Below are 25,708 nucleotides of genomic sequence, written 5' to 3'. Positions count from 1 at the left end.
ATGTAAGAATATAAAAGCTACACAGATGAAAACTTCTGGAACCGCACCAATCTGTCTCTGAATACCACTTGTTATGAGGTAAAAAGAGGATGAATGCTAGCTTCATGACCTACTGAAGGCTTTCTTGAATGTCTGGCTAACAACCAGTGTCTACAAGATACTGAACTGGATGGATGACTGGTATGATTCAGCATCTTAAATGCATAACTATATACCAGCGGTCTTCAAACTTTTTCAGTAGGGAGCCAGTTGAAAGGCTGGAGGTGCCTGGGGGCGTGGGCCAGTGAGGTGCTGTCAGGCGAGCGGGAGGCGGCATTGGGCACGCACAGCGGTGGCTCGCTCGGAGATCTCCCAGTGAGTCCAAAACCATCTCCGAGTGAGCAAGCTGCCACCTCCCTGCCCACGCAGCAAGTGTGTGCACGGGCGGCGAACGGTGGCACGGGCCGGATGGATGGCCATGGCGGGCCGGATCCATCCCGCAGGCCGTAGTTTGAGGACCCATGCTATATACAGTTCGGAATAACTGCATTCTATATAAATAAATTTAGAGAAGCAACAAACATTATCAGTAAACAAAACTACAATAATGAGGTCTAATCAGGTAATCTTTTCCCCGCAAAGGAGTTTTGTAGAGTGCAACCTCAAAAACAACAAATCCTAATCTTAGACAATAGCAACGCTTCCTCCTCTTACCACCAAGGCCATCTAGAATTCATTTGTTTCATACATTTAAAAATTGTTTCAGACATTGCTTCATACATTATCTATGGCTACTGACATTCTTCATAAACCTATTTGAATTGGGAAGATCTAACATTGTAGAAAAACATAGCAAAATCTGTACATAGCAGTATCTGAACCTGTATCTTCACCCAACAGAACAATGTAACTCATCTTCCACAAGGCTAGCTGAGGCATGCTAAGAGCTGTACCCCAAACAACTACAAGACCCTAAATTGGAGAAGGCTAATGGGACCACTGACCAGCAGCATGTTGTTATTTATATAGATCTTTAATATGTTTAATATGTGATTGCAAGCTCCTTAACAAGGCCTTTTGGCAGGTGGCATATAAATATGTAAATAAATAAATAAGCAAGCAAGCAGCAGCAGGTAAGCAATGTATTTAGAGTAGATTTTTTGGAGGTCTGCAGCAGGTCTGACCCTGTATCCATTCTACTTTCCCATTTCTAGTTCTAAATGGTCAAACCATAGGGCCCTGGATTTCTTGGAATACTACCTGATTTGGAAGAGGGCACAGCATAAGATTTGTAACTAATTCCAGACTTAATTCCTGATATATGTGATTAAGGAGTTCTTAGTGACATAGCTGAAAACATTTGTAATCTCCTAGCAGAGGCTCAAGAATTCACAAAGGAATTTGTGGCAGGACAGTGAAGAGAAACTGCCATATTCCAGGTCAAACCACTGTTCCATCAATCTCAGTATTGACTATGATTTCCCATAATCTGTGGCAGAGATCTTTCACACAACCTCTTTATGCTTTAGCTAAAGTTATTAAAGACTGAATACGAAACCTTCTGCATGCAAATCATATGCCCTACCACTGCAATGATCCCTGAAAAGCAGTACTAAGCACAATCTTAACATTACCAGGTGAACCACAGACCTGATTCTGTGCTCTGCAAACACAGTGTTGAGATTGGAATACATCAGAAAAACCATGCCCATCAAATTACACATCTGAAATTCAAAGACTGTTGAAATATGTATATTGCTACTGTGACAGCAGGAACTCTTTACAGCACCCACAGAATTGCATTATTTGGGAAACACATGCAGACACTCTCTCTGCAGCCATTTAATATTCCCCTTGTCAATCTGTACAACAAAAGCTCTCAAGAGCATAGAAACAACAAAAGCTCCCAAGCTACTGTTGCTAGATCCATTCTCTGGAGTTCAAATGGGAAGATTAAAATTTCAGCTGAAGAGGAATATTCCCATAGTATCCCCACACAGCTAGAATGGGTTGCCACTGGGGGTCCACCAGGCCCATCCCGGCATTTCGGAAAGCCCTGAAAGCCTAGTGGTTTACTCTGGCCTTTCCCTAGTTATGTTCTCTTGAACTGCTATGATCTGTAACTGCAATTATATTGCAGGTTTTAGATGACATTTTATTTCTGGTGTTTTATGACTGTTCCATATTTTTATTACATGCATTTTAATGCTGCAAGCTGCCTTCAGAGGATTTTTGCCTTGAAAGGGAGCCTGTAAATATTTTCAATAAACAAACATACATTATTGATTTCATTTCTACACTATCCAATAGAGGACTTGCTACTCTACCTGAAATCCTGAAATTATTTATTTGCTAATAAATACTACTGAACACAACAAAACTTATGTCTAGCTGAACATGTTTAGGTTTGAACTGTAATGCCAACAGAGAGTATCTATACAAGATGAAAGCAGCACAGTAGTACAAGATTTTACAAACTTAAAATTCAGACCAACATCCACATATTTTGTACTACTCAGCCTTTCTCAGCAGCTCCATTTCCAGTTCTGCCCATCCCAACAAAGAGACAAACTGGTACAAGTTCAAATGAAAGCAGTGAAGATGATCAGTTATGAGAGACAAATTCTATTAAGAACAGTTTAAAAAATTGGGTATGTTTAGCCTTGAGAAAAGAAGACAAGGGAAGTTGGGCCATGATAGCAGACCTCAAATATCTGAAGAACTCTCTGAAAAAGGCAAAGCCTTACTCTCTGCTGACCCAAAGGGCAGTCACACTGGCTTAAGTCACTGGAGGCTAGATTTCAGTGAAACTTTAAAAGAAACTTCTTAATGGCAAGAGCCATTCAACAGTCTAACTCATTGAACTCTGCTGTATTGGAGATCTTCAGGAAGAGGCTGAAGACCTCTAATAACTCTTCAGATGCGCAAGCTGGGGTGCTGGAATTCCAGCACTGAAAGGTCTGCAAGATCCCCTTCACTCTCTGATTCTAGAATTTAAGACTCTGAAGCAACAGCCCAGGTGGAAGACATAATTGATGATCTGAAAGATCTTAACATCCTAGTCTGAAATATGCTATAGGCAGGGCAGGGGGCAGAATGAAAAGGTAGAGCACATGCTCAAAGCCTCTTTTCTTTCCCCAGAACTCTGCATCTCTGTGGGCTGAGACCTAACTTCCACCTTGCTCCATCTTTATTTTTGCTTTATCTCCTTTAAATGCCGGATTGTTGTTTTTTTTATAAATAATGTTTAGATGTATTTTATGTTTAGCTTTTATTGATGGTCCAGAGGGTTGGTTGTTTACTTTTATTATGTACGTTGCTCTGAGAGCTTAACCTGCAAAGGACGATAAATCATCCTCGTTGTCTTGACCGTTGCTTTCATGCACTTAATCTCCTTCCCCTTGCCAGATTTCAGTCCAAACTTGCATCGGAAGCCTGCCTTCCCACTTCCATTGCCTCCAAAGCGCAAGACCCCGTCACAGCAGAAGAAGGGTTTCCTCCGTATGCAAATCACAAGAAGGGCTCGGCTGTGGAAGCTGGCCAAGAGAAGGACAGCTCATGACTGAACTCATGACTGAAAATTATCTGAAGTACCTTCCTCCAACACAGCGCCCTCCAGACGTCGTGGAATTTAGCGTCCATCATCCTCAGCCTGGGGATGATGGGAGTTGTAATCCAACGCATCTGGAGAGACCTGGGTTAGGGAAGACACATACTACCCGCCCTACCAAACGCTTGCAAGAACCAAAACCACCGTCACGGACGCTACCTTAGCTGCTGCTCGAGGCAGAGGGACGGGGCGGCGATCGCCGCCGGCGCTCATGATTCTCGAGTGAACCCCCGTCACGGAGTCTTGTTTTGAGCCACTCTCCCGCGCGACGCGTTTCCTAGGTAACGGATCCTGACAGAAGCATGCAGCTAACACTACGAACCTAAGAGATGAAAAGCTTTCTTAGAACAGTGAACTATTTCCCTCGATTAGACACACAGTATCGAATTGTAGACCTGGAACAAAGCTGGAACGGTACGAGTTAGAAAAATCAATCGTCCGGACGTTTATGCGGCTTCAAGGACCTGACGCACGCATCCCACATGAGGAAGGGCCCAATTCCTCCCTTTGAAACGAGGTGGTTTACGTAAGGAGCGTCGCGCGTGCGCAGGAATGCGCATGCGTGCACGGAAGTTCTAACTCAAGTAGCCGAAATCGTTTGGTGGGTCGAGCGACCCTGGCAGGTTTAATTCCAGCGTGGAGGCGGAGTGTATCTGGGCGAGACCATGGGGAAGCTTAACATCGCATTACTCCGATACCTTTCTCGGGACCACTTCCGGGTACTTACTGCGGTAAGGATCAATGGCCAGTCGATGACTTGGGACCATGTGCGGTGTCTCGTCTCCGGGTTTAATGAAGAGTGTGCTCCAGCTCGGTCTCTCCACGTCTGGGCTGTTTCTGTACCCCACGATCTTTCATATGACACGTGGGTTGTTCAACCCTTCGGAAAAAGGACACTTTCAAACAGAGGAAGGTCCTCTAGCAGCCCTCCGAATTAAGGATGTCTTCCATTTCAGTTACCTTATTGTCACAAGCTGACCATAAACACGTTACAGAATGTTAATATGTTCCAACATGGTACTAAGTCTGTCTGTCAGGAGGCCGGGGAATGTTAGGTAAATCCAGGAAAATAGTTTTAGGTTAAGTTAGGGATGTGAACAGAGGATTGCTTCCAACTTTAGTCTAATTTAAACATCCATTTCAGTGTGTCTACTTTAAGTAGGAAAAAAACACATTTATTTAAAATGTGTATTCTAAGTTGGTTTATGTTGATATTGAGTTATGGAAATTACAATGGCCTTGAGCCTAGTCAATAAAAACTTGTAATCTATATAAACTAGCCACTTCCTTTGTGCCCTGGTTCAGACTGTTTTTAAGGGGGATTCTGCTGACTATGCAAACCCAGCTGATTGGAATCCTACCTTGCAGATTTCCTGGCTGTGTGGTGTAAGTAGCTTGTTGCTAAATGTATTGGAAGTCTAGCTAGCTTTGGACATTATTGCAGTAATAAATAATCTTAGTAAACCTGGAGTTGGTGTGTCACTTTTTGGAATTCCCAAACAATTCACTGCTCGTGTCTGGGGCAACATACCCTGTTCCAAGGTGCTGTGTTCTGTGCAAGCTGCAGTTCTGAACCACCCTCAAAAGCAGTTCCCCAAAGAGGAAAGCATGCTTGCCACACGAAAGCACCAGGCAGCTTCTACCAGGTGTAATACAGCAGTAAATAAGCAGTTGTTGCTGCATTGTGTAGGAAACAGATTGGAGTTTCCAACCTTCATAGAATCATAATCATAGAATAGTAGAGTTGGAAGGAGCCAGAGGGCCATTGGGTCCAACCCCTGCTCAGTGCAGGACTCCAAGTTAAACCATCCCTCTCAGATGGCTGCCCAGTTGCATCTTAAATGTCTCTAGTGTGGGAGAGCCCACAATCTCCCTAGGTCATTGGTTTCATTGTCCAAATGCTCAACAGTCCAACCGATGTTCAATTGAAACCTAGTTTTCTGTAACTTGAGCCCATCATTCCATGTTGTTACTCTGGAATGACTGAAAAGACATCCTGGCCGTCCTATTTATGACCTTTCAAGTACTTGAAGAGTGCTATCACATCTACCCTCAGTCTTCTCTTCTCAGTACTAAATATGCCCGGTTCTTTCAATCACTCACCCCAAGGCTTTGTTTCCAGTCCCTGAATCATCCTTGCTGTCTTCCTCTGAATCCTTTCCAGTTTGTCTGCATCTTTCTTAAACTGTGGTGTCCCAAACTGAACACCAGTGCACCAGATGATGCTGAACCAGTGCTGAGTAAAGGGGAACTAGTATTTTTTTTTATTTATATCCTGCCTTTTTCCTACAAAGGGCTCAAGGCAGCTTACATTATCTCTCCTCCTCCATCTTACCCCCACAACAACAACCCTGTGAGGTAGGTTGGGCTGAGAGACTGTGACTGGCCCAAAGTCACCCAGTTGGCTCCATGGCCGAGCGGGGACTCGAACCCAGATACTCTGAGTCCCAGTCCCATGCTCTTAACCACTACACCACACTGGCTCTCACTAAATTTGGAAGTGATAACTCTATTAATGCAGCCTAAAATAGCATTTGCATTTGCAGATTCATATTCAGCTTGTGATCTTCAACAATCCCAAGATCCTTCTCATTTGCAGTTTTCTTGAGCCAAGTACTCCCCATTTGGTAATTATGCATGTGGTTTCTTTTTCCCAGGTGCAGAACTTGGCATTTGTCTCTACTGACTTTCATTCTGTTGTTTTCATGGCCTTGAATCTTGTTTCTCTGTGCCAGGGTATTTGCTATCCCACCCAGTTTTTTGCTACCTGCAAATTTTATATTCTCTGCACTTCCTCATCCAAACCATTAATTAAAATGTTGAAGAGCACTGGACCCATGACTGAACCCTGAGGTATCCCACTTGTTTGCTCTCCCCAATTTGAGGAGGTGCCACTGATGAGCACTCTTTGATTCTGAAGCCAACTGAGGATCCACCTGATTGTTATTCCATCTATCCCACTTTTAGCTAGCTTGCTAATCAGGATATCATGGGTCACTTTGTCAACAGCTTTGCTGAAGTCAAGGTCCACAGCATTCCTGCAGTCCATCAGCAACGTTCTCTAATCCAGAAATTCTTTGATGGTCTTTATAGCTACAAAATGCAATAGTATGCAATCATGTCTGTGTTTCAATGAGAGGTCAGGTGGAAGGGATGCTATAATTGGATCTGAGGATGATAGAGTGGCCAAGGTCCTGCTGTAGCTTGCCGTTGGAACTTGTCCTTAGTTTTACTGTACTCAGAAACCTGTGAAAAGTAAGCACTATAATGATGCAATGTAAACATTTGGCCAGTTAGGTAGTCCTTTCGGAGTGTGGTCTGAACTTTAACCAAAAAACATTAGTTTTAACAGAAATGAGCTACACTTGAGTTGTCAAGACTTCTAAGAACTGTATAGAATTTATTCTGTTTATTTGAATATCAAGCATGTCTGCATGCTGTGAGGACATTAGCCAATATTTTAAAACTCAAGTGACCATATTGGAAAGGGAAAAGACATTTTAGTTGGAAAAGCATGCATGATGTAGGAGACCATGTTTCTTTAAAAATATAGTATTTCTCATATTTATGTCACTGTTACAGGTGGAAATGGGCATGAAGAATCATGAAATAGTCCCTGCCAGCTTGATTGCTTCCATTGCCAGTCTCAAACATGGGGGATGTAGCAAAATTCTGCGAGAATTAGCAAAGCACAGGCTCTTGGCTTATGAGCAAACTAAAAGTGAGTATAAATAGCTTGCATTGGCCTCCAAACAATAACTAATGATGTTAGATTTTTTTTTTAATAAATGGAGGTGTTGAAAACTAGAACCCACCAGTACATGATATGTTTTTTCACCTGCTTGAGATACTTCACATTACCTTGTTTAAGCCTTTTCAGCCTTCCCTTTGGTACTTACCTTTAATATAAAGTGGTTGTACAGAATACAAAATCTCTGTACTTTGCACAATATGAATTACTTGGATCATTTGCAAGATGTTAAGATTCCTTTGCTCTACAGGACAAATGACTTTAATATATTTCAGTTATTTAAAAGGACTTTTTCCATAATGATGCACACCTACTAATAACTTTTCATATATTGCACTTATTTTAACTTTTAGCTGTCCAAGGCTATCGATTAACTAATGGAGGATATGATTACCTTGCCTTGAAAACACTTTCTTCTCGACAAGTTATTTGTTCTGTTGGAAACCAGATGGGTGTTGGAAAAGAATCAGGTATTTATAGAGACAATTTTTTTTGTTCTTTTAAGGTAATAAAATGTAGCACTTATTTTAGAAATATGACATTTAAAAAGATTAATATATTGAAAAGGTATTTTACTTTTTGTTTAATTTTTTTTATTCATACAGAGCCCCATACTTGAAGCTCTGTGGGAAGTAAAGAGTATTCATCCACATGTTCACAAAATTGTGCCCAAGACAGACTCTAAATCTTTGTTGTTGTTGTTGTTAGTCGCGAAGTCACATCTGACCCATCGCGACCCCATGGATAACATTCCTCCAGGCCTTCCTGTCCTCCACCATCTCCCAGAGTCCACTTAAGCTCACACCAGCTGCTTCAGTGACTCCATCTAGCCATCTCATCCTCTGCCGTCCCCTTCTTCTTTTGCCATCTATTGTTCCCAGCATTAGGCTCTTCTCCAGGGAGTCCTTCCTTCTCATTAGGTGGCCAAAGTATTTGAGTTTCATCTTCGATATCTGACCTTCTAAAGAGCAGTCAGGGTTGATCTCCTATAAGACTGACTGGGTTGATCTCCTTGCGGTCCAAGGGACTCACAGGAGTCTCCTCCAGCACCACAGTTCAAAGGCCTCAATCCTTCGGTGCTCAGCCTTCCTTATGGTCCAGCTTTCACAACCATACATTGCAACTGGAAAAACCATAGCCTTGACTATACGCACTTTTGTTAGCAGGGTGATGTCTCTGCTTTTTAGTATGCTGTCTAGATTTGCCATAGTTTTCCTCCCCAGGAGCAAGCATCTTTTAATTTCTTGGCTGCAGTCCCCATCTTGGAGCCCAGGAAAATAAAATCTGTCACTACCTCCATTTCTTCCCCATCTATTTGCCAGGAAGTGATAGGACCGGATGCCATGATCTTAGTTTTCTTAATATTGAGTTTCAAGCCAACTTTTGCACTCTCTAAATTTTAAATGTTGGCATCTCTGGCCCATTGCAGATGATCTTCAGGGAAAATGGATTAAAATAAAAACAGCATCCAGACAGGGAGAAACAAAACCAAACCAGATACTAACAATGTATAATCATATATGTGGCTTTTGAAAAGCAGGCCTCACTGACTTCAGTGGGACTTACTGTGAGGTCACTGTGTATAGCATTGTACCCAGACCTTCCATGATGTAGCTAATGAGAACAATAAAAGGAACAGGACAAGTGCCACTCCACAAGCTCTTCTAGGTATTATTAGGCTTTTGAAAAGCATCTGTGTATTCTACAAATATAATGTTCATGATCACTCAGTATTTACACATTTCTAAAGACTGCTATCAGTTTGGTGGGTCTGCTTACTAGTAACCAATATCCAGATAATCTGAGCATTGCAATCAGTGAAGCTGAACTTGAAGAATATTAATATTATAATATCTGTTCATAAAAATATGTACCATTTTAAGATTTCTTTGCCTATTAAGCAGGTGCTGCAGAATGCTAAAATTGCCTTTTTAGTATTATTCTAATTAAAAATGTCATGTTTTATAGATATTTATATTGTTGCAAATGAAGAAGAGCAACTTGCATTAAAGTTGCATAGGCTTGGGAGAACATCTTTTCGGAATTTAAAGAACAAGCGTGATTACCATAAACACAGGCGCAAGATGTCATGGCTCTATCTGTCACGTCTTGCTGCAATGAAGGAATTTGCCTATATGAAGGTAGCATTGGTTTATGGTTCTTTTGATTCTGCCCCAAATTGACTAGGTTTGAACTAGAGGGGACAAAAAGGTTTACAGTAGCTTCCTATAATTTGCTTCTAACAAATAAAGATTATGAAATTAACCAGTAATCGTTTGTCCCTTGCATAGCCAACAAGTTATTTCTTCTCTAAGGCTTGCATCATATGGTGTCCTTCTGACTGGTGAATCTTCTGGAGCAGATGGGAGGCAGTGCAAAAGGCTTCCAGGGCAAATGGGGAAAAGGAAACTCCCTTTATGGGACAGAAAATCTGACTGTATGACAGTGTCTACCCAGTCTCTTTTGGCCATCCATGATCTCCTTTTAATTCTCAAAGTGAAAGCCAGCTCAGTGGAAAAGTCAGTGTGAAGGTTCACAAGGCATAAGAAGCCATGGTGAAATCTTACCACTGTGGGTTGAGTTGCCTGTACCCATTCCAGAGCTTCTGCTTGGTAGGGTTAGTTTTCTGAAACTACAGAGAGACTCAACGGTCTTTTCCTAAGTGTTCATGCTTCACCATAGCTTCCTTGGTTGTCCAGACTCAGAATTACCACTTTACCATTGGTGGTATGGAAAACAATAGAGTACCCTTCAGCTTCCTAGTGGCTAGAGCAGGGGTCCTCAAACTTTTTCACCAGGGGGCCAGTTGAAAGCTGCCAGTGCTGGGAATAGGCCAGCAAGGTGGAGCCGGCAGAGCGCGCAGGGCGGGGGTGGCGGGTGCGCGCGCTGGGGCAGGGGCAGGGCGCGTGGCGAGGCAAGTTGAGGCAAGGCCCAGGCGGGGGAAGGCACGCTCCGCAAGGCCGACGCACGAGGGAGCGGCTTGCTCGCTGTGAGATGGTTTTCTCTGAGCAAACAAACCGCTGCCTCCCTGCACGTGGGGCAAGGTGGGCGGCACAGGGTGCATGCGTGGGCACAGGCGCATGTGCAGTGGGTCCAAATGGGGATGGCGGGCCGGATCTGGCCCCCAGGCCATAGTCTGAGGACCCATGTGCTAGAGTGTGGAGCTAGGGTTCAACAGATCCAGGCTATAGTCCCCACTTCAAGAACTGGAAAAGGTTCAGGAAAGGGCAACCACAATGGTCAAGAGGCTAAAGCACCTTTCCTATGAGAAGAGGGTTTGGGGACTATTTAGTTTATATATATAAAGGCAGAAGGAAACATGATAGGCCTGTATTGGTAGAGACTTGTTTTCCTTTGATATGACACTAGATCTTTTGCTTACATACTCGCTAGTCATGATAGCTGAATGAAGCCTCTATGTTAGAAAGTAGTGTTCCTTTGACTATCAGTTGCAGAGCTTAGAAATATCTAGGTAATTAACCACTTTCACAAACAGGTAGTATAAGCCAGCGTTCTTATTGCCTCCTACTATGATGGGATGGTGTAAGTTTGTTTACAGAAAGTTATTCTATTTGTATCTTTAACTTGCAATCTGTATTCATACTATCAAAGTGATTATATTAACATCCTGGAAGATTAATTTGTACTTAAATTAGTACTCGCTTCAAACAGAAATTTTACTCTGTTTTTAAGGTGTTAACTCTGGGCTTTTGTTTTTGATCAGTGTTTGCATGACAGAAAATTTCCTGTGCCAAAACCGTATGACTACAATAGACATGCTGTAGTGATGGAACTTGTCAATGGCTATCCACTGTAAGTATTAGTGCACGCATCACACAGATAAAATTGTTATTTCCAAAAGCAAATTAGCTTAGGGTACTTCAGTAGTAGTAAATCTATAAGGCTGCCAGAAGTTGATGCTTGGCCAAAGCAATAGAAAGGCAAGAGTAGCTGCCATTTTGGAGTCAGAAAGGATATGCCTTAGTATAAGTTGGTGTAATTAAGGGTGGGCTGCCTGCCCTGATCTAGTGCAAATAAATATTTTATGACAGCCATCTTCTAAAGTGTGTTTGTGTGTGGGTGTGGGTGTGTGTATGGGTGTATGTTCAGTGTGACATAGTGGCTAGCGTGTCCAGGCTATAATCCCCACTCAGCAATGAAGCCCACTGGGTAACATTGGCCCATTCTTAGATTCTCGGCCTTAAAAGAGTTGTTGTTGTGAAGATAAAATGGAGAGCAGGAAGACCTTGTAAGCCACATTGGGTTCCTTGCAAGAGAAAGAAAGTGGAGCATACATATAGTAAATATAATATAGCAATAATAATATAGATATTTCACCATTTTACATTATATCCTGTATGGTAAGTTAAGCTAAGGGATAGTGACTTACCAGAGATCACCCATTTTACTTTATAGCTGAATAGGAATCTGAGCCCCAGTCTTCTTATTCTGAGCCTGATGCCCAGCACATGACAAAACATTGGCTTTTTAGCTTTTATAAAGCAGTGAGTTCTAGTGGGCCAGATAAATCTTTGTGGACCTGTAGCTCTTTGATCAAGCATACTGCAAGTTGATGAGGGATACTTGGGTACCATAGTCCATACTGCATGAAAGACTATGAGATGACTATGGTTGACAATATGATGTTACATAGACCATTGGTCTGACTTTGGTATGAAACAGCCTCTCCCTCACTCACTTGCACACTCTCTCTGTATATATAGGTGTGCGTGTGTGAGAGAGAGAGAGAGAGAGCTCAAAAAAACTTTTCTTCCTTCTATAACTTAAGTAATACAGATGATAACTCACAAAATCTAATTTGCTTGGAATGAATTGCATTAAGTTGTGATTACACACTAATGTTACTGAGCAACAGCAGAGACTGAGAACTCTGAAAGAAATGTTCATTACATTTCAAGTATAGAGCTAGATGTTGTACTAAAGCAACTGCTGGAGAAAAGTCCTTAAAGAAGCAGTTAATTATTTCAAATAAAATTTGTTCAAGATGTATGTGCAACATAACAACAGTAGGAATTAAAAATATTTTTAGGGTATTCTGTCTCGCCAGGGAGGATTTATTTAAATCAAGGCTATTAAAATCACCACAAGAAACTCCTAGTTTAAAACATTGATTTAAATCAAGTTTGCCAGTGATAGTTCTTCAGGTATTCCTTAGACACTGGCATAAATATGAGCACTAAACTTTAGTAATATACAAGTCTGTGCAGCATTTTACAATATCAGGGGAAGTGTACTTTGTGTAATGTTTTAGATGATGCATAAATTCATTAGCTTTGAGAAGTGACACTGCATGTTACTCTATCTGTGTGATGGTAGTGCACATTTTTCACACTGTATATCAGTTCCTTCAACAAGTAATACTTTGTGTGGTTCTGAGGAAGCGCTGTTTTGTGAGCCTATTAAATGAGTCTTATCCATGATTCGTTAAAGAAATATTCTTTTTCCTTTTTTCATCTTCTGTTTAGCACTATTCAATGGGAAACCCAAGGTCAGAAATCTATTTGGGATTTATATTGTGGCTCATCCAATAAACTACATTTCTTTAGCAAGTCTTATACCTTCTATGCTTGTTCAGGAACCAAGATGCTCTGAAACCATACTAGTTGGGAAATACTGATGACTGAAACTGATGTATGTTCAAAAGGAAAGAACTTGCATTATCTGTGCCTTGAGCACACTAATTCTGATAAACTGAGCTAGACTGAAAATTTGCTGAACATAGAATTTTTTTCCAGCTGACTTGAAATTACTAGGAGTAGCTGTAAAATCAGGACATCTTATTCATGTATGTTCTGGGGTGCAGTAATGAACAGCAACCCAGTTGCTCTTACAATAGGCTATACGCTATCAGTCTCTTTTTCTAGAAAGAAGAAGAGCAGATGTGGGGCAGCACTCCACTTTATCACTTCCTAAATGGCTACTAGTGACATAAGCAAATTCTTTGGGCTACTCGGTGAATCACACTGGCTGTTTTTCACAAAGTTTAGCTTATAGTTGAATTTGGGCTTCAGTGCTATGGTTCTTGTTTTATCACCTAGGTGTCAAGTGCATCACCTCGAAGACCCTGCCTCACTATATAATGAATTAATGGACTTAATTGTAAAACTTGCGAACCATGGTTTGATCCATGGTGATTTCAATGAATTCAATCTCATGTTGGATAATGAAGACAGGATCACAATGATTGATTTTCCACAAATGGTGTCAACCTCTCACCCAAATGCTGAATGGTATGTGAAGAGCCTCTGTTCATTTATCAAATTATGGTCATTTGATGATGATGTTAGCTGGAATTGTCAACTGCTACTTCTGCAGAGAGCCCAAATATAGTATTTAACTGAATTTATGTCTGCATGTTGATGAAACTGTACTAATGATGTATTTGCAATTTCATACTATAAATGTTAATTAATTTATATAATGGTTTGCTTTTTGGTTCAGGTATTTTGACAGAGACGTGAAATGCATTCGTGATTTCTTCATGAAGCGCTTCAGCTATGAAAGCGAGCTCTATCCAACATTCAAGGATATTGCGTAAGATGTATATCATATTTAAAAAGAAAGAGTAGTTGCACACTTCAAGTTCCTCCTCCACCATTCCAATTGCTCCCAGAACATCATTTGCAATACTGAAAGATAAGTCTGAACCAGGCCATGGTTCCATTGGCAGAGCCACAAGTTCCTGGCCATGCCTTCTACAACGTGCAGTCGCATGCTTTTTGCTACCACAGTTCCATTAATTGACTACATCTATTGCAGGGCTGAACTGCACATCATATTCCTCTTGCAAATACTAAGTCACTTTTTAGAAATAGGAGCTGAGATAAACTTTTGCTGTCAGTCTGTACCAGCCATCTGTCATCCAGAAGTGTTGCATTACAACTCCCAGAACTTCTGCCCATTGGTTACGCTGGCTGAGAATGATGGAAGTTGAGTTCTGAAAGTCTCGACCTCACTTTGGCGAATACTGAGTCATGAAACTGTTTCTTAACTGTTCTATCCAATTCTACATCAATCTGCAACTTTAAAACAATCTATATTATAGTTTTACATGCCAGTTATCCTAACATACACATTTTATAGACAATTGCTACAGAAACCTTTTCACAGTTCTTCTTTCCAGTCAATATCCAACCTCTTCAAATATTGACCATGCTTCCCCACCCCTATTTTTTTAAATGAGCTTATTTAAAACAGGCAGCTACACTTTTTAGTAGATCCCAGAACCAAACTACTTCAAAACCCCATCTCAGGATCCCAGTTCTTCTGTTCTCTGCTTCCCTTTTTCATCCTTTTGGGTCACACTGCCCTGCTTTACATGAGACAACAGTAATTTAGAGTAGGAGTGGGCAACTTTTGGCACTCCAGAGGCTTTGACCTACAACTCCCATCAGGCTCAGCCCTAGCCAGCATAGCCACTGATGAAGGATAATGGGTCTTACAGACCCAAACGTCTAAAGGGCCTTAAGTTGCTCAGCCCATATTTAGAAGAACAGCTTTGTTCTAAGTTTAGTCACTATAAATGGATAATTAATAACTTTATATTTTTCTACATTGCCAAGGAGGGAGTGTTCTCTTGATGTTGAAATTGCAGCCAGCGGATACACCAAAGAAATGCAAGAAGATGATGAACTTCTTCATCCAGCTTGCCCTCATGATGAGGGTCATCAAACTGAGTTTTCACCCAGCACACAAGGTATTGCAGAGGGAATAGCACGATGTAGTGACACAGACCAAAAGATGGATGGGGACCTTACAGAGGAGGTAGAAAAAAATTTGGTGCCAACTAGTGAAGAAGATGATGATGATGATGAAAGTGAAGAAGAGTTAGATTTGCAGGAGTTCAGCTGTGCTTTAGAACAAGTTGAAGAGGAAATTGCTGCTGCTGGAGCTGGGGCTGATGCAGAAACCACTGCAACTGATTCTTCTGAGAACAAAGGGAAAATTGAAAAATGCACTAAAATTGAAGATCAGCCAGGTCAAGGAGAAGAGCCTGTTGACAAAGAATATGACGAATGCCCTGATCTGGTTGACTTGTCAACTCTGAACAGAAAATTCAAGCCTTTCAGGTATAGATCTAAATGCAATATAGATTACATTACATTGCATCATTCAGAGGCTTTACATGTATTTTTTTTTGTTTTCTCTTACCAAAACATGATCCCCTTTCAAGTGGTAGGCATATTTTGTTTCATATTTCTCATTCAAAGCTTTCTTTGAAATGTTAGAATGGGTAATGAAATTGATTTTCTTCTGATCTAGTATTCAGTGACTGACTAGCACTACAAAAACATGTTATCCCAGTTGCACACTGATTCATGACTGGTGAAAAATACATTACTCTGGGAGAAATACTAAAATTGTGCAGCCCTTACATTCATATTTCTTGGCCGTTTTATAATAGTGTACATTTGCACATATGATTATTTCTGCTAATTGAGCATGAATTATTTATTATAACATGTTGCACCAACTCTGCTGAATTGCTGATTGTAGATACTGTTTGGTCTCTGTCAGTTCTGTCCACAAAGAAATCTGTTGCCAACTTCACCAAATAGCTAGATATTCACCACCTAGCTCAGCCTGCATCTTCTTTAATGAAATTATACATTTGCTTCTGATATAGAAAACCTGACTTGACAAAGGGGGCTGCCAAAATCTAATGTTGCCTGCACTGGGGTTGAAGACATGCAAGGCATGACAGACAAAGGCGGAGAGTAAGCATGAGTGAAGGTGTCAGTATATGTCAATCTTTCTGCCATCTTGCAATCAGTAACTGTTCAAAAGCACCTTTTGAGTCAGTGATGCTCCAATAAACTAAAGGGTTATCTTGGAAGAGAATTGAATGGCTATCAGGTCACTCCCATTCATTTCAGTAAGTTTTGTATGAGTTTATTTCCTGGTGGATTCTGCCCAAGGGCTACTATTGTTTTGATGAAATTGCTACATGTAAATGTCCCAACTGATTTTTTCTCATCTATTATTGCATTTCTGTCCTGTTTTTCCCCCTTGCAAAGAACCCCAGACAGCATTCTCTTTTATTGTCCCAACATTCCAGTTAGGTTGGGAGTCAGTAATGGGCCTAACGTCACCCAGTGAGCTTTTTAATTGTTTAAAGAAATCATTAATTAAACAATACAGTTAATAAAATAATAACAAACTTAATTAAACAATACAATAATGACAGTGCTACTTCCACCAGGACCAACAAATCATTCTACTTAATGTATGATCATTTATTCATTCAGGTTACTCCACTCCCGCTCCCCTTCCAGAACTACATTGACTCTTGTGATGGTTCACACCCCTTCCCTTTTATTAAGACATGCTCAATAAATGGTCTCCAAATACACCCAGTGAGCTTCATGACTGATTGAGGACTGGAACCTGGTCTCCTGAGTCACATTGCAACACTCCAACCATTGCACCACACTGGTTCACTTCTTGTTTTGGAAGAAATGATTAGTAATATTTGAATTAAATGTAGCTGACTAAAATCATAATTTCTGTATTGCAGAGATGAAGGGACCCTTTTTCATATCAATGATCACAGGACAAGGACTACTAGTGTAACTTCAGTAAGCAGTGCTGGAAGCCGTTCAACAATTCCTCCAGTAAGCCTTACATAATGCCTTTTAGTCACAGTTCAGTGGAATTTGTGCAGTATATCTTAAATTTTTGGTATGTTTTCAGTGTGTCTTTTGAAAATAGTCTGATATTGATCAGTGCAGGTGATAAAAGAAAGCAGATACTTGGAACATATACTGAATACTGCAAAGTATTACATTTCTTTATTCTCAAGACTAAATGATTGAGGATCACTAAAATCTTAATTATAATTATTTTAAAGCTTGCAAAACTGATCTGCCTTCTAATTGAATCTATTTCAGTTATCTTTTCTGAAAGCCTGAACCTAGCAGTTTGAGATAATGAGCAGTTGTAGTTATCTTTGAAGGTCATTAAGGTTGTCAGCGTTAAAGTTGTTTTTAAAATATTCATTAATGTTCTCTTTCTCCAGAAAAATATACATATTGCATAATGTCATGATGCCAATTTTATGCCAGATTCTGATTAAATTTCCTGCTTACCCAGCTTACTTGGTATACTTTGAACAATCAAGGGAAATATAGATCCCCAGGCATGCTGAAGACTTATTAGTTACTGCTACAGATGCTTCATTTCAATTTTCTGTATGTCTTTGCTAAACTGTAGCTGTTTTTATTTATACTAGAGTGCCTCCAAGTGGCTATATAACTTAAAGGGTAGCTTGGGGCAGTGAAGAATACAGAGATTAGAGAAAGTATAGGCTGTGTGGATTCATATTTCATTTTGTTTTTTAACAATAGAGCAGCTTAGCTATTTGTTAATTTCTATCTATCAGTGCAATTTAAATATTTTAATGGCAGAAATGCCTAGAAAAAGGTCAGAATGTTGATGATGTTTTTTTCCAAGCTGGATTAAAGTTACAATTCAAGATCGTAAATCCAAGCAAAAGGGTCCAGCACATTCTTGCATGCGTTGGAGGTGAAATTGTCTGTTCCTTTGTTCTGATGGGTGCCCAACATGACACTCAATTGGATGGAGAGCAGTCTGGCTGACAAAGGGGTCTGTGCTCTTCTTTCATTACCAGCTGGAAGCAGTATTTTAAACTCTCCTAAGCATACAGTTTGAAAGGCCAAGTAATTCCACTCCTGGGGTCCAGGGATTTGCTGACAAAAGGGATGGAACAAAAACAATGCTTTCTTTGTCTTCTGAATTCTTTACATTCCTAGTAAACTGCTGCTGGAGTGACCAAAAGGAGGGAATCTTTTGGTCCATTTTTGAGACAGAAAGCAAGTTAGTGGTAACCTCTGCTGCTGTTGTATAGGAAAATGAGCAGCAAAAATGTGGACAGTGGGGAGCAAAGGAATTCTAATTGTATCTAAAGGCTCTAAATTCCACAGGCACTGGCAACATACCACTCACTTATGCTTGTTCATGCTTTAAAAATGTAGCCTCTTGAAGCTCTCTTTCAAGGAGAGCTCTGCTTTTAGAATAGAGTAGAAGAAGAGAGCACAGTCAAGCACCTCACCAAATTCTCCCTTCCATGCACTATTCCTCATCATGGACACACACATGGTAGGCATGTCATGAGTGGAGCCAGCTGGAGCCGGAGGTCAGACTAGATGGCCCAGGAGAGCCCTTCTGACTGTGTTTCTATGGCTAACCCCCTAGGGTGGTCTTCTGTGCATGAGCACTTTGCCTTTAACTGCATTTTACCCAGGGATATTGGGCCCTTTTTATGACTACTCTTAACCCATCTGTTGAGTCTGAGGATCCATAACAGAGTACTGGAAGTCCCCTATATATGAACCTTCAAGTTGTGAACTTTCAAAGATGTGAATGTGCTTTTGCGTACTTCACTGTAATAATTGAGAGTGGTGAGTCCAGCAAAGCGTAACGCAGGTTGCACCAACCTAACTGACACCATACAAGGAAGAACCCATCAGACAAACAACATGGCTGCACTTCCACATACCTGGAAGTATAACTTTTGAAAGTCCTCCAATGTCGTTATAAACCTACAGTACAGTAGTACTATATAGCCAATTGTGTTTGTTGAGTACCTAGGCTAACTTTGTTGAACTTATGAACAAATTGGACTTAACGAATGCGCTGTCAGAACAGAACTCATTTGTATGTAAGGGACTTCCTGTATAAATGAACATTATTTTGATTATGATGAGGACAACGACGATGATGACAACCATGACCATCAAAGCAGTCAGCTTCCTCTAGGTTGACTGGCCTATAATGGACTGGCCATTCTTAATATGAGTCCCACTCACAGCTGAATCACTTGCATTTAACCTCAGTCTGCATCAGTGACTGATAAAAGCTGGCTTGCTGCTTTTTCAGCATCCCATTTTTCCACCAAGTTGCCCAAATCCACTGTCAGTAGGGACTGACCTACTTTACAGTGATCCCATGAGGTAGTCCAGCTGCAAGAAAGCGAGGGGCCCAAGATCACCCAGCAAAGCTGGCCGACTGAGTGGGGATTTGAATTGAGTTGGCTCTGGTCAAATCCAGTACTCTTATCACTGCACCACATTCTGGACAGTTCAGGAACAAGCATATCTGTGTATTTGTCAGCAAACCGTTACTAGTCTCAGCCACAAGGGGGAATAATATTCTTCCAGGCTCAGTCAAAAGGAACAATCCTGTGCAAGTTTAAACAGAAAAAGGCCTGCAACTCCCAGTATATCCCAGCCAGTTTAGGCCCTTTTTTCCCTAGGATTGTGCCTAAAGGCTGCTAAAATATTTCTAAATGTGATCTTTTCGGTTTTGCATACCTTCCCTACATTTTGTGAGTACCCTAACCAGTTTTCTAACCCTTTCCAACTTATCTACTCAGAGACATCAAGAAATACAAATTATTGTTCATTAGTTAGAAAAAGACTATTTTTGGTTAAAGTTTGCTAAATTGTGAAAATCTTTTGTGAGGTGTAACTGCTGTATAAAGTACATTTTGAGTACTCCTGTGCTACAAATGTCATGTGACTTGCAAATAAGACTAAAGTCTGGTATTTTAACACTGCCTTATAGGAACTGGTAAAACAGAAGATAAAGCGTCAGCTGACCAAACAGCAAAAAGCATCTCTCAGAAGGCGGCTGCAGAAAGGAGAAGCGAATGTTTACACTAAACAACGGCGAGAACACATGCATAATATCAAGTCAAGTTTGGATGCGGCTAACTTCTGGGGCTGACATCCTACAGAAATATTTTCCTTCTTTCTCTGAGCCCCACAAATCACTGAAAGAAATGGCTTCCTGTTTAACTGAAATGTCAACTCTGTTCCTTACATTGTAAACCCAATTATGGTGCAAAGCTACATACAGTGATTAAATTTAAAATGAAATGGATTAAATGGACTGCAGAGAGAATGGGTTTCATGGGCCTGCTTGAGGCATGTCCTGCTATGCTAAGAATTGGGTATGCCCAGTGAGACTTCTTTTACTTCGGATGGTGGGTTTCACGCTTCTGTTGCAGGCTGCTTGTATACATCCCTGAGTGTTAACAGCAAGCCACGGGTCCCAGCTTACTAGGTCCTCTTGTTGTTCCTATCACAAAGAGGTGGTGGGTCAACAGCAAAATCCTATTCTTTACACTGACCCACTGTATAGCCAAACTAATTCCCTGCAGAGCAAGCTGGCAAGCTGAAATGATAGTTTCTTGTTTCCTTCTGGCCTTAAAAGGGGATTCATCAGCATAATTTGACATGGTACTACTTGAGAAATGCATGATTGCCTGAGAAACTAAACATAGAATTTAGTTTATACGCACCTCTAACAGATTCCAGCCCAACCCTATGCATATAAAGCAATGTTGTTTGCTTCCTAGAAAGTGTGCATAGAACTCTACTTCTAAATGTCCAAATAAGGCTACAATCCTGTGCACACTTTTAGGGAGTAATCTACACTGAACACAGTGGGACATGTGTCCAAGTAGGTATAAAGCTTAAAATCCACTAAAATGCAATTATGCATCGGATGAAGCTATAAAGGTGTTTTTGAGGAAGGGTCTAAGGCTGGTTCATACCCACAGGCGCAAGCCACTTTAGGCTGATACTTTAATCGACAACTCAGTTAAATTAATTACTACTTAGTCCTATTGACTTCCCAATGACTAATGTGCTTTAAGCCCTTGAAGTAGTTGATCTAACACATTCAGCAGTATTTTGATTTCTAAACTTGAATAAAGGCTAGCAAATCTTTCATGAATAGCAAAGCTTTGAACCCAGAAGCTCTGATTCCATTTTTCTGCATACCTCCAAGGTTCTAGGTATAAATCCTGCCCAAGCTGACAAGTAATAAAAATGATCTTGCACAGGCCTTGCTGGCACTCCATTTCTGAGCAGGTCTGTGCAACTGCTAATAAATTTTGCTGATAGCCATTCAACAATTTCACTAGATGGCCTTTTACAGAAGAGTGAAAATTCTGTGGCATTTGGCTGAAGTATTGTGGTTTTAAAGCATATGCAATTTTTTGACAAATCAAATAGTTGTTATGCTGAGTGAAATTAACTTCACAAAAATATTGGGAACTGTTAGAAAAAAGGTACATGTTTCTATGAAAATGACACTGGATAAGAACATCAACAGTAAGCAGTACAACTTATGATAGTCTTTCCATGTAACCTACACTGGACTGCACGGAATGTCTTTGCAAGGTTAAGTTTGTAATAGTAGATTTTTTTGCTCATTCCTTTTGTTAGGATAGTAGCTGATGTCCTAAATACTAAATATGCTAAAGCAACTGTGTTTATCATATACACAGCAGACATTAATATAGGGACGGGCAACATATTTTTCTTTTTGGGTCAATCTCAAAAATCTTTCATGGGAAGCAGTCTCTTGTGAACAATCTTCTATGGGGCAGGGCAAAGGGGAGAGACCAGTAGGTAAGGCAAACCCCACAGGTGTACAGGGCTGGACCCAAAAATGAGTAAATCACCGATCGTCATTTTTCTGCCATTCTCTTTTTCCTCTTCCTTTCCATCCAGCACACTGCCAGGAAAAAGACACAGTTCTAGTGGTTTATGTATTTACTCCAGCGTCCCTAACAATCTCACCAAAATGATTCTCTGTCATATTTTAAAAGTATATTTTCCAGTAGCATGTTGAGGCTTTGGCCTCCTTTTCTCCAATTCTGGTGTTCGGTGCTGCTCCTACCACTATCCGTCCCCACATCAAACCTAGACCAGGATCTAAAGAGCCACAAAACTTCAGACTTGGTTTCCATTGAATGCATTTGGCAGTATAGAACTTTCTGAGCTAATGGCAATAAAAGTAATGATACCATACAATGTTTGGATGCAGTGTATCCTATTAGAATGTTGAAATTAGTTTGATTCAAAAGTTGTTTTTAGGGTGAGCTGGATTCCATTGTCATTGTGTGAAGAAACATTACATGATATAAGCAACTTTCAGAAACTTGCGAATGCTGGATCCTATTGTTTTCCTTCTCTCTCTCCCCCTAACCTTCACCACTAGAACTGAACAATGCAATGTATCCAACTGTTGCTGTCACACCTCACAGACTGAATGAGCAAACTGGTATCTCCCAGATGAAGGGCTGCTCCCCTTAAAAACTTGATTATGCTGTACACAGAAAGTGTGGGAAGGAGCAGGCCACTCAGCAAAGACATAGGAATTCATGCATTGGTTATTGGAATGATCCACCACCTTTTGGTACACGCCGAACATAAAAGAGTCTCTGTAGATACCTGTATAGATTCCCTCCATGCCCACAGACCTGTGCATGTGCTGAGGAGAATGATCTTGGCCTCTATCTGAGCAGGAGAGAGCATAACAGCAGCACGACAAGGAAGGTATATAAGTAAATTGCTTTCATTTATTTAAGACTGCTTCATTTGCAGTGAGGTCCAGTGCAGAGGTGAGGCGACCTCAGGCTTACAAGATCTACTTTGAGGTTCTGAGATCCACCACCTAAAGCTTGATGCAAAAGAAACAGGCTTAGTAAAGGACTTTTTTTTAGAATACTAGAACTAACAGAGTTCAGAGTCCTTTCCAGCCCTCCTCCCCTCAAAAAAAAAAAAAAAACAAAAAACAGCTTCATTTCCATAGTATAATTTAGGGTGAGGAAGGAATTATCTTGTTGCTATCATTAAAGAATGCTTGCTACTCACTTGCAGTCCTCTTGATAGATCAGACCTACCACCTTTATTCTGGTCTAAGGATCTTCAGCTATAATCCTATATAATCTTACTTGGAGGTTAACCCTATTAAACAATTGGGACTTCAGAGGAAACATCCATAAAATTGCACTGTAAATAAATATGAGAACCATTTCAAGGTATGGACGTAAGTATTTCTAACCTAACTTTCAGTTTTGTTTAGATTATGAAATGTCTCTTTGAAGATCGAAATGGAAGAGGGAGTAATTTGGGCTTAGCATTGTAGTGTGATATATCTTTAGTAAGAACAGCAGTAGAATTCCTGAAATGTCTGAAGTCATCAAAGGTCGCCATGAAGTTTACATAAGGAATGTACTCCATTTATGTTTCATATGTGACTATTCAAACAAAAGTTTATATACTGGGAATGTCAGGAAATGTTCCTAACAATCTTTCCAAATTCATATATCCAGTTCATATGAGAGGATGTTTTATCAACATTGTCCAAATGTATTTTTAATGGCTCCATTTAGAATACTTCTATAACTGGGCAATCCACTGTCCCAAAATGAGAAAAGTAAGAAATCTCTTGTGTACAGCTCTGCTTGAGATGCACTTCCCCCACCCCACCCCATATACACCAAATCAACCCCTGAGATTCCATGGAGGCCTAATTGGTTGTCTCAAGACCTACAGTGTGTCACCAACCACTGACATAAGCAGGCCTTCTTAATACTGGCACCCATCCTCTGGAAGGTTGTCCCATTTGTGGTTCAGGGGGCCAGACTTTAAATGCCTCTCCATGGCATAGTTATTTAGCCAGGCTTACCCTGGCTGGTAATCAGCCATGTCACTGCTCTGTCCCACTGCTGTTCTTGTTACATTTCAATAAATGTATTACTCTGTATTTTCATTTGTTTTTGTATCGTATGTATTTTATGTATACTGTTTAGAGATTTTAGAATATCAAGAACTAATGAAGTAGAAGAAATATATTGTGCGCATTATTTGATTTACTACTGTATTGAACTATGAGTTCGCAGATACATATGTTGTTGATCTATCCTCGTTAAAATGTGTAACCACAAAGTGAAACAGGGAAAAGACCACACTCTTCCAGTCTCCTCTGTTCCTAGCCATGCAGTCCTATGGCCTCCCAACATTGCCTGGAACACTGTGGGATTCTTTAGAGTCCCCGTTCCGTGATCCTGCAATCTTTGAAGCTTGAACTGTATAAACTGAGCCCCAACCCTGTCCTGCACTCTCACAGCTGGAATGGAAAGAACTCTGCTAGTTGCCATGGTCCTTGGAGGGGGAAATGGGGGGTAGTGGGGAGAGGCCTCAGACTTACACCAGTTGCAAATGGCGCCCCCACAACCAAGAACAACTACGGAAAATATGGGGCATGAGGTAGGATGCTGCCTCACCTTACTCCTGTCACTGCATGCTCCTAAATCTCCAGTCTCAGAGGCTGATGTGTATCTGGTGTGTAGGGAATAAGATTGTTCATCTAGAGATAAGTTTATTTATTAACTTTGTATGCCGTCCAATTACTAACGTCTCTGGACGGCTAACCATAAATAAATTGACAACCCACTCTGGCTGCAAATACAATAAGAAAATTCAATATTAAAACATATTAAATATTGATTAAATAAAAAGGTCTTGACACCGAAAAACATATAGTGACGGCGCCAGGCACACCTCTCTGGGGAGCGCATTCCAAAGTCCGGGTGCCACCACAGAGAAGATCCTCCTCCGGGTACTCTGTCTCCTAACATCTTTCACAGAGGGTTCCCGGAGGAGGGATTCTGTTGCCAATCTCAGGGGGTGGGAGGGCAAGCAGGGAAAAAGGCGTTCCTTAAGGTATCCTGGTGCCAAGCCATTTAAGCTTTATAGGTAATAACCAGCACCTTGAATTGAGCCCGGACTTCAATAGGAAGTCAATGGAGCTAATAGAGGACTGGGGTTATATGAGAATAACACCCAGTCCCCAGCAGCATCCTGGCAGCTCTATTTTGAACCATCTGAAGTATCCGGACTGTCTTCAAGGGCAGCCCCACGTAAAGTGCATTACAGAAATCCACCCGGGAAGTAACCAATGCATGTGTTACTGTTGCTAGGCAATCCTCCTCCAGGTAGGGATGCAGCTGATGGATTAGCCAAAGCTAGAGGAAAGCGCTCCTCGTCACCGCCATCACTTGGGCTTCCAAGGACAGCTCCGGGTTGTGGAGCACTCCCAAGCTGCAGACCCTTTCTTTTAGAGGGAGTGTAACCCCGTCCAGGACAAGGAGCAAGTCACCTACCCAGGAGCTCAAATCACCCACCAACAGAACCTCTGTCTTATCTGGATTGAGCTTCAATTTATTGGCCCTCATCCAGCCCATTACCTCAGCCAGGCACCGGTTCAGTACAGCCACTTCCTCACCTGGGTTAGTTGAAAAAGAGAGGTAGAGCTGGGTGTCATCAGCATACTGATGACTCCTCAGCCCAAACCTCCTGATGACCTCTCCCAGCGGTTTCATGTAGACATTAAATAGCAAGGGGGACAAAATGGAACCCTGCAGTACTCCATGGCAAAGTTGCCATGGCGCAGAGTCAAAGTCCCCTAGCAACACCTTCTGGAATCGGCCTTCATGGTAGAAGCAGAACCACTGCCAAGCAGTGCCT

At 41.1% G+C, this 25,708-nt stretch overlaps 2 protein-coding genes across 2 annotated transcripts in view; one reads left to right on the top strand and one right to left on the bottom strand.

Moving 5' to 3' along the window:
- Positions 1-3,810, bottom strand: part of LOC123031315 — an 89,264-nt gene extending 85,454 nt beyond the window's left edge. Inside the window, exon 1 of the mRNA XM_044446145.1 lies at positions 3,749-3,810. Within this exon, the coding sequence (XP_044302080.1) occupies positions 3,749-3,802 (54 nt within the window). The 5' untranslated portion in view covers positions 3,803-3,810. The remainder of the gene's footprint in view (positions 1-3,748) is intronic.
- Positions 3,811-4,150: 340 nt separating this feature from the next.
- Positions 4,151-20,264, top strand: RIOK2 (RIO kinase 2). Its single transcript, XM_044446608.1, has 10 exons — positions 4,151-4,320; positions 7,172-7,310; positions 7,694-7,810; positions 9,309-9,481; positions 11,065-11,153; positions 13,400-13,591; positions 13,803-13,895; positions 14,924-15,430; positions 16,879-16,975; positions 19,947-20,264. The coding sequence occupies exons 1-10, from the start codon at positions 4,255-4,257 to the stop codon at positions 20,106-20,108; spliced, it is 1,635 nt and encodes a 544-aa protein (XP_044302543.1). The 5' UTR covers positions 4,151-4,254; the 3' UTR covers positions 20,109-20,264.
- The last annotated feature ends 5,444 nt before the right edge of the window (positions 20,265-25,708 follow it).

This window comes from Varanus komodoensis, unplaced genomic scaffold, assembly GCF_004798865.1.
Source record: "Varanus komodoensis strain SLA01 unplaced genomic scaffold, ASM479886v1 scaffold5, whole genome shotgun sequence".
NCBI lineage: Eukaryota > Metazoa > Chordata > Lepidosauria > Squamata > Varanidae > Varanus > Varanus komodoensis.
This window is presented reverse-complemented; position numbering and strand designations above follow the sequence as displayed.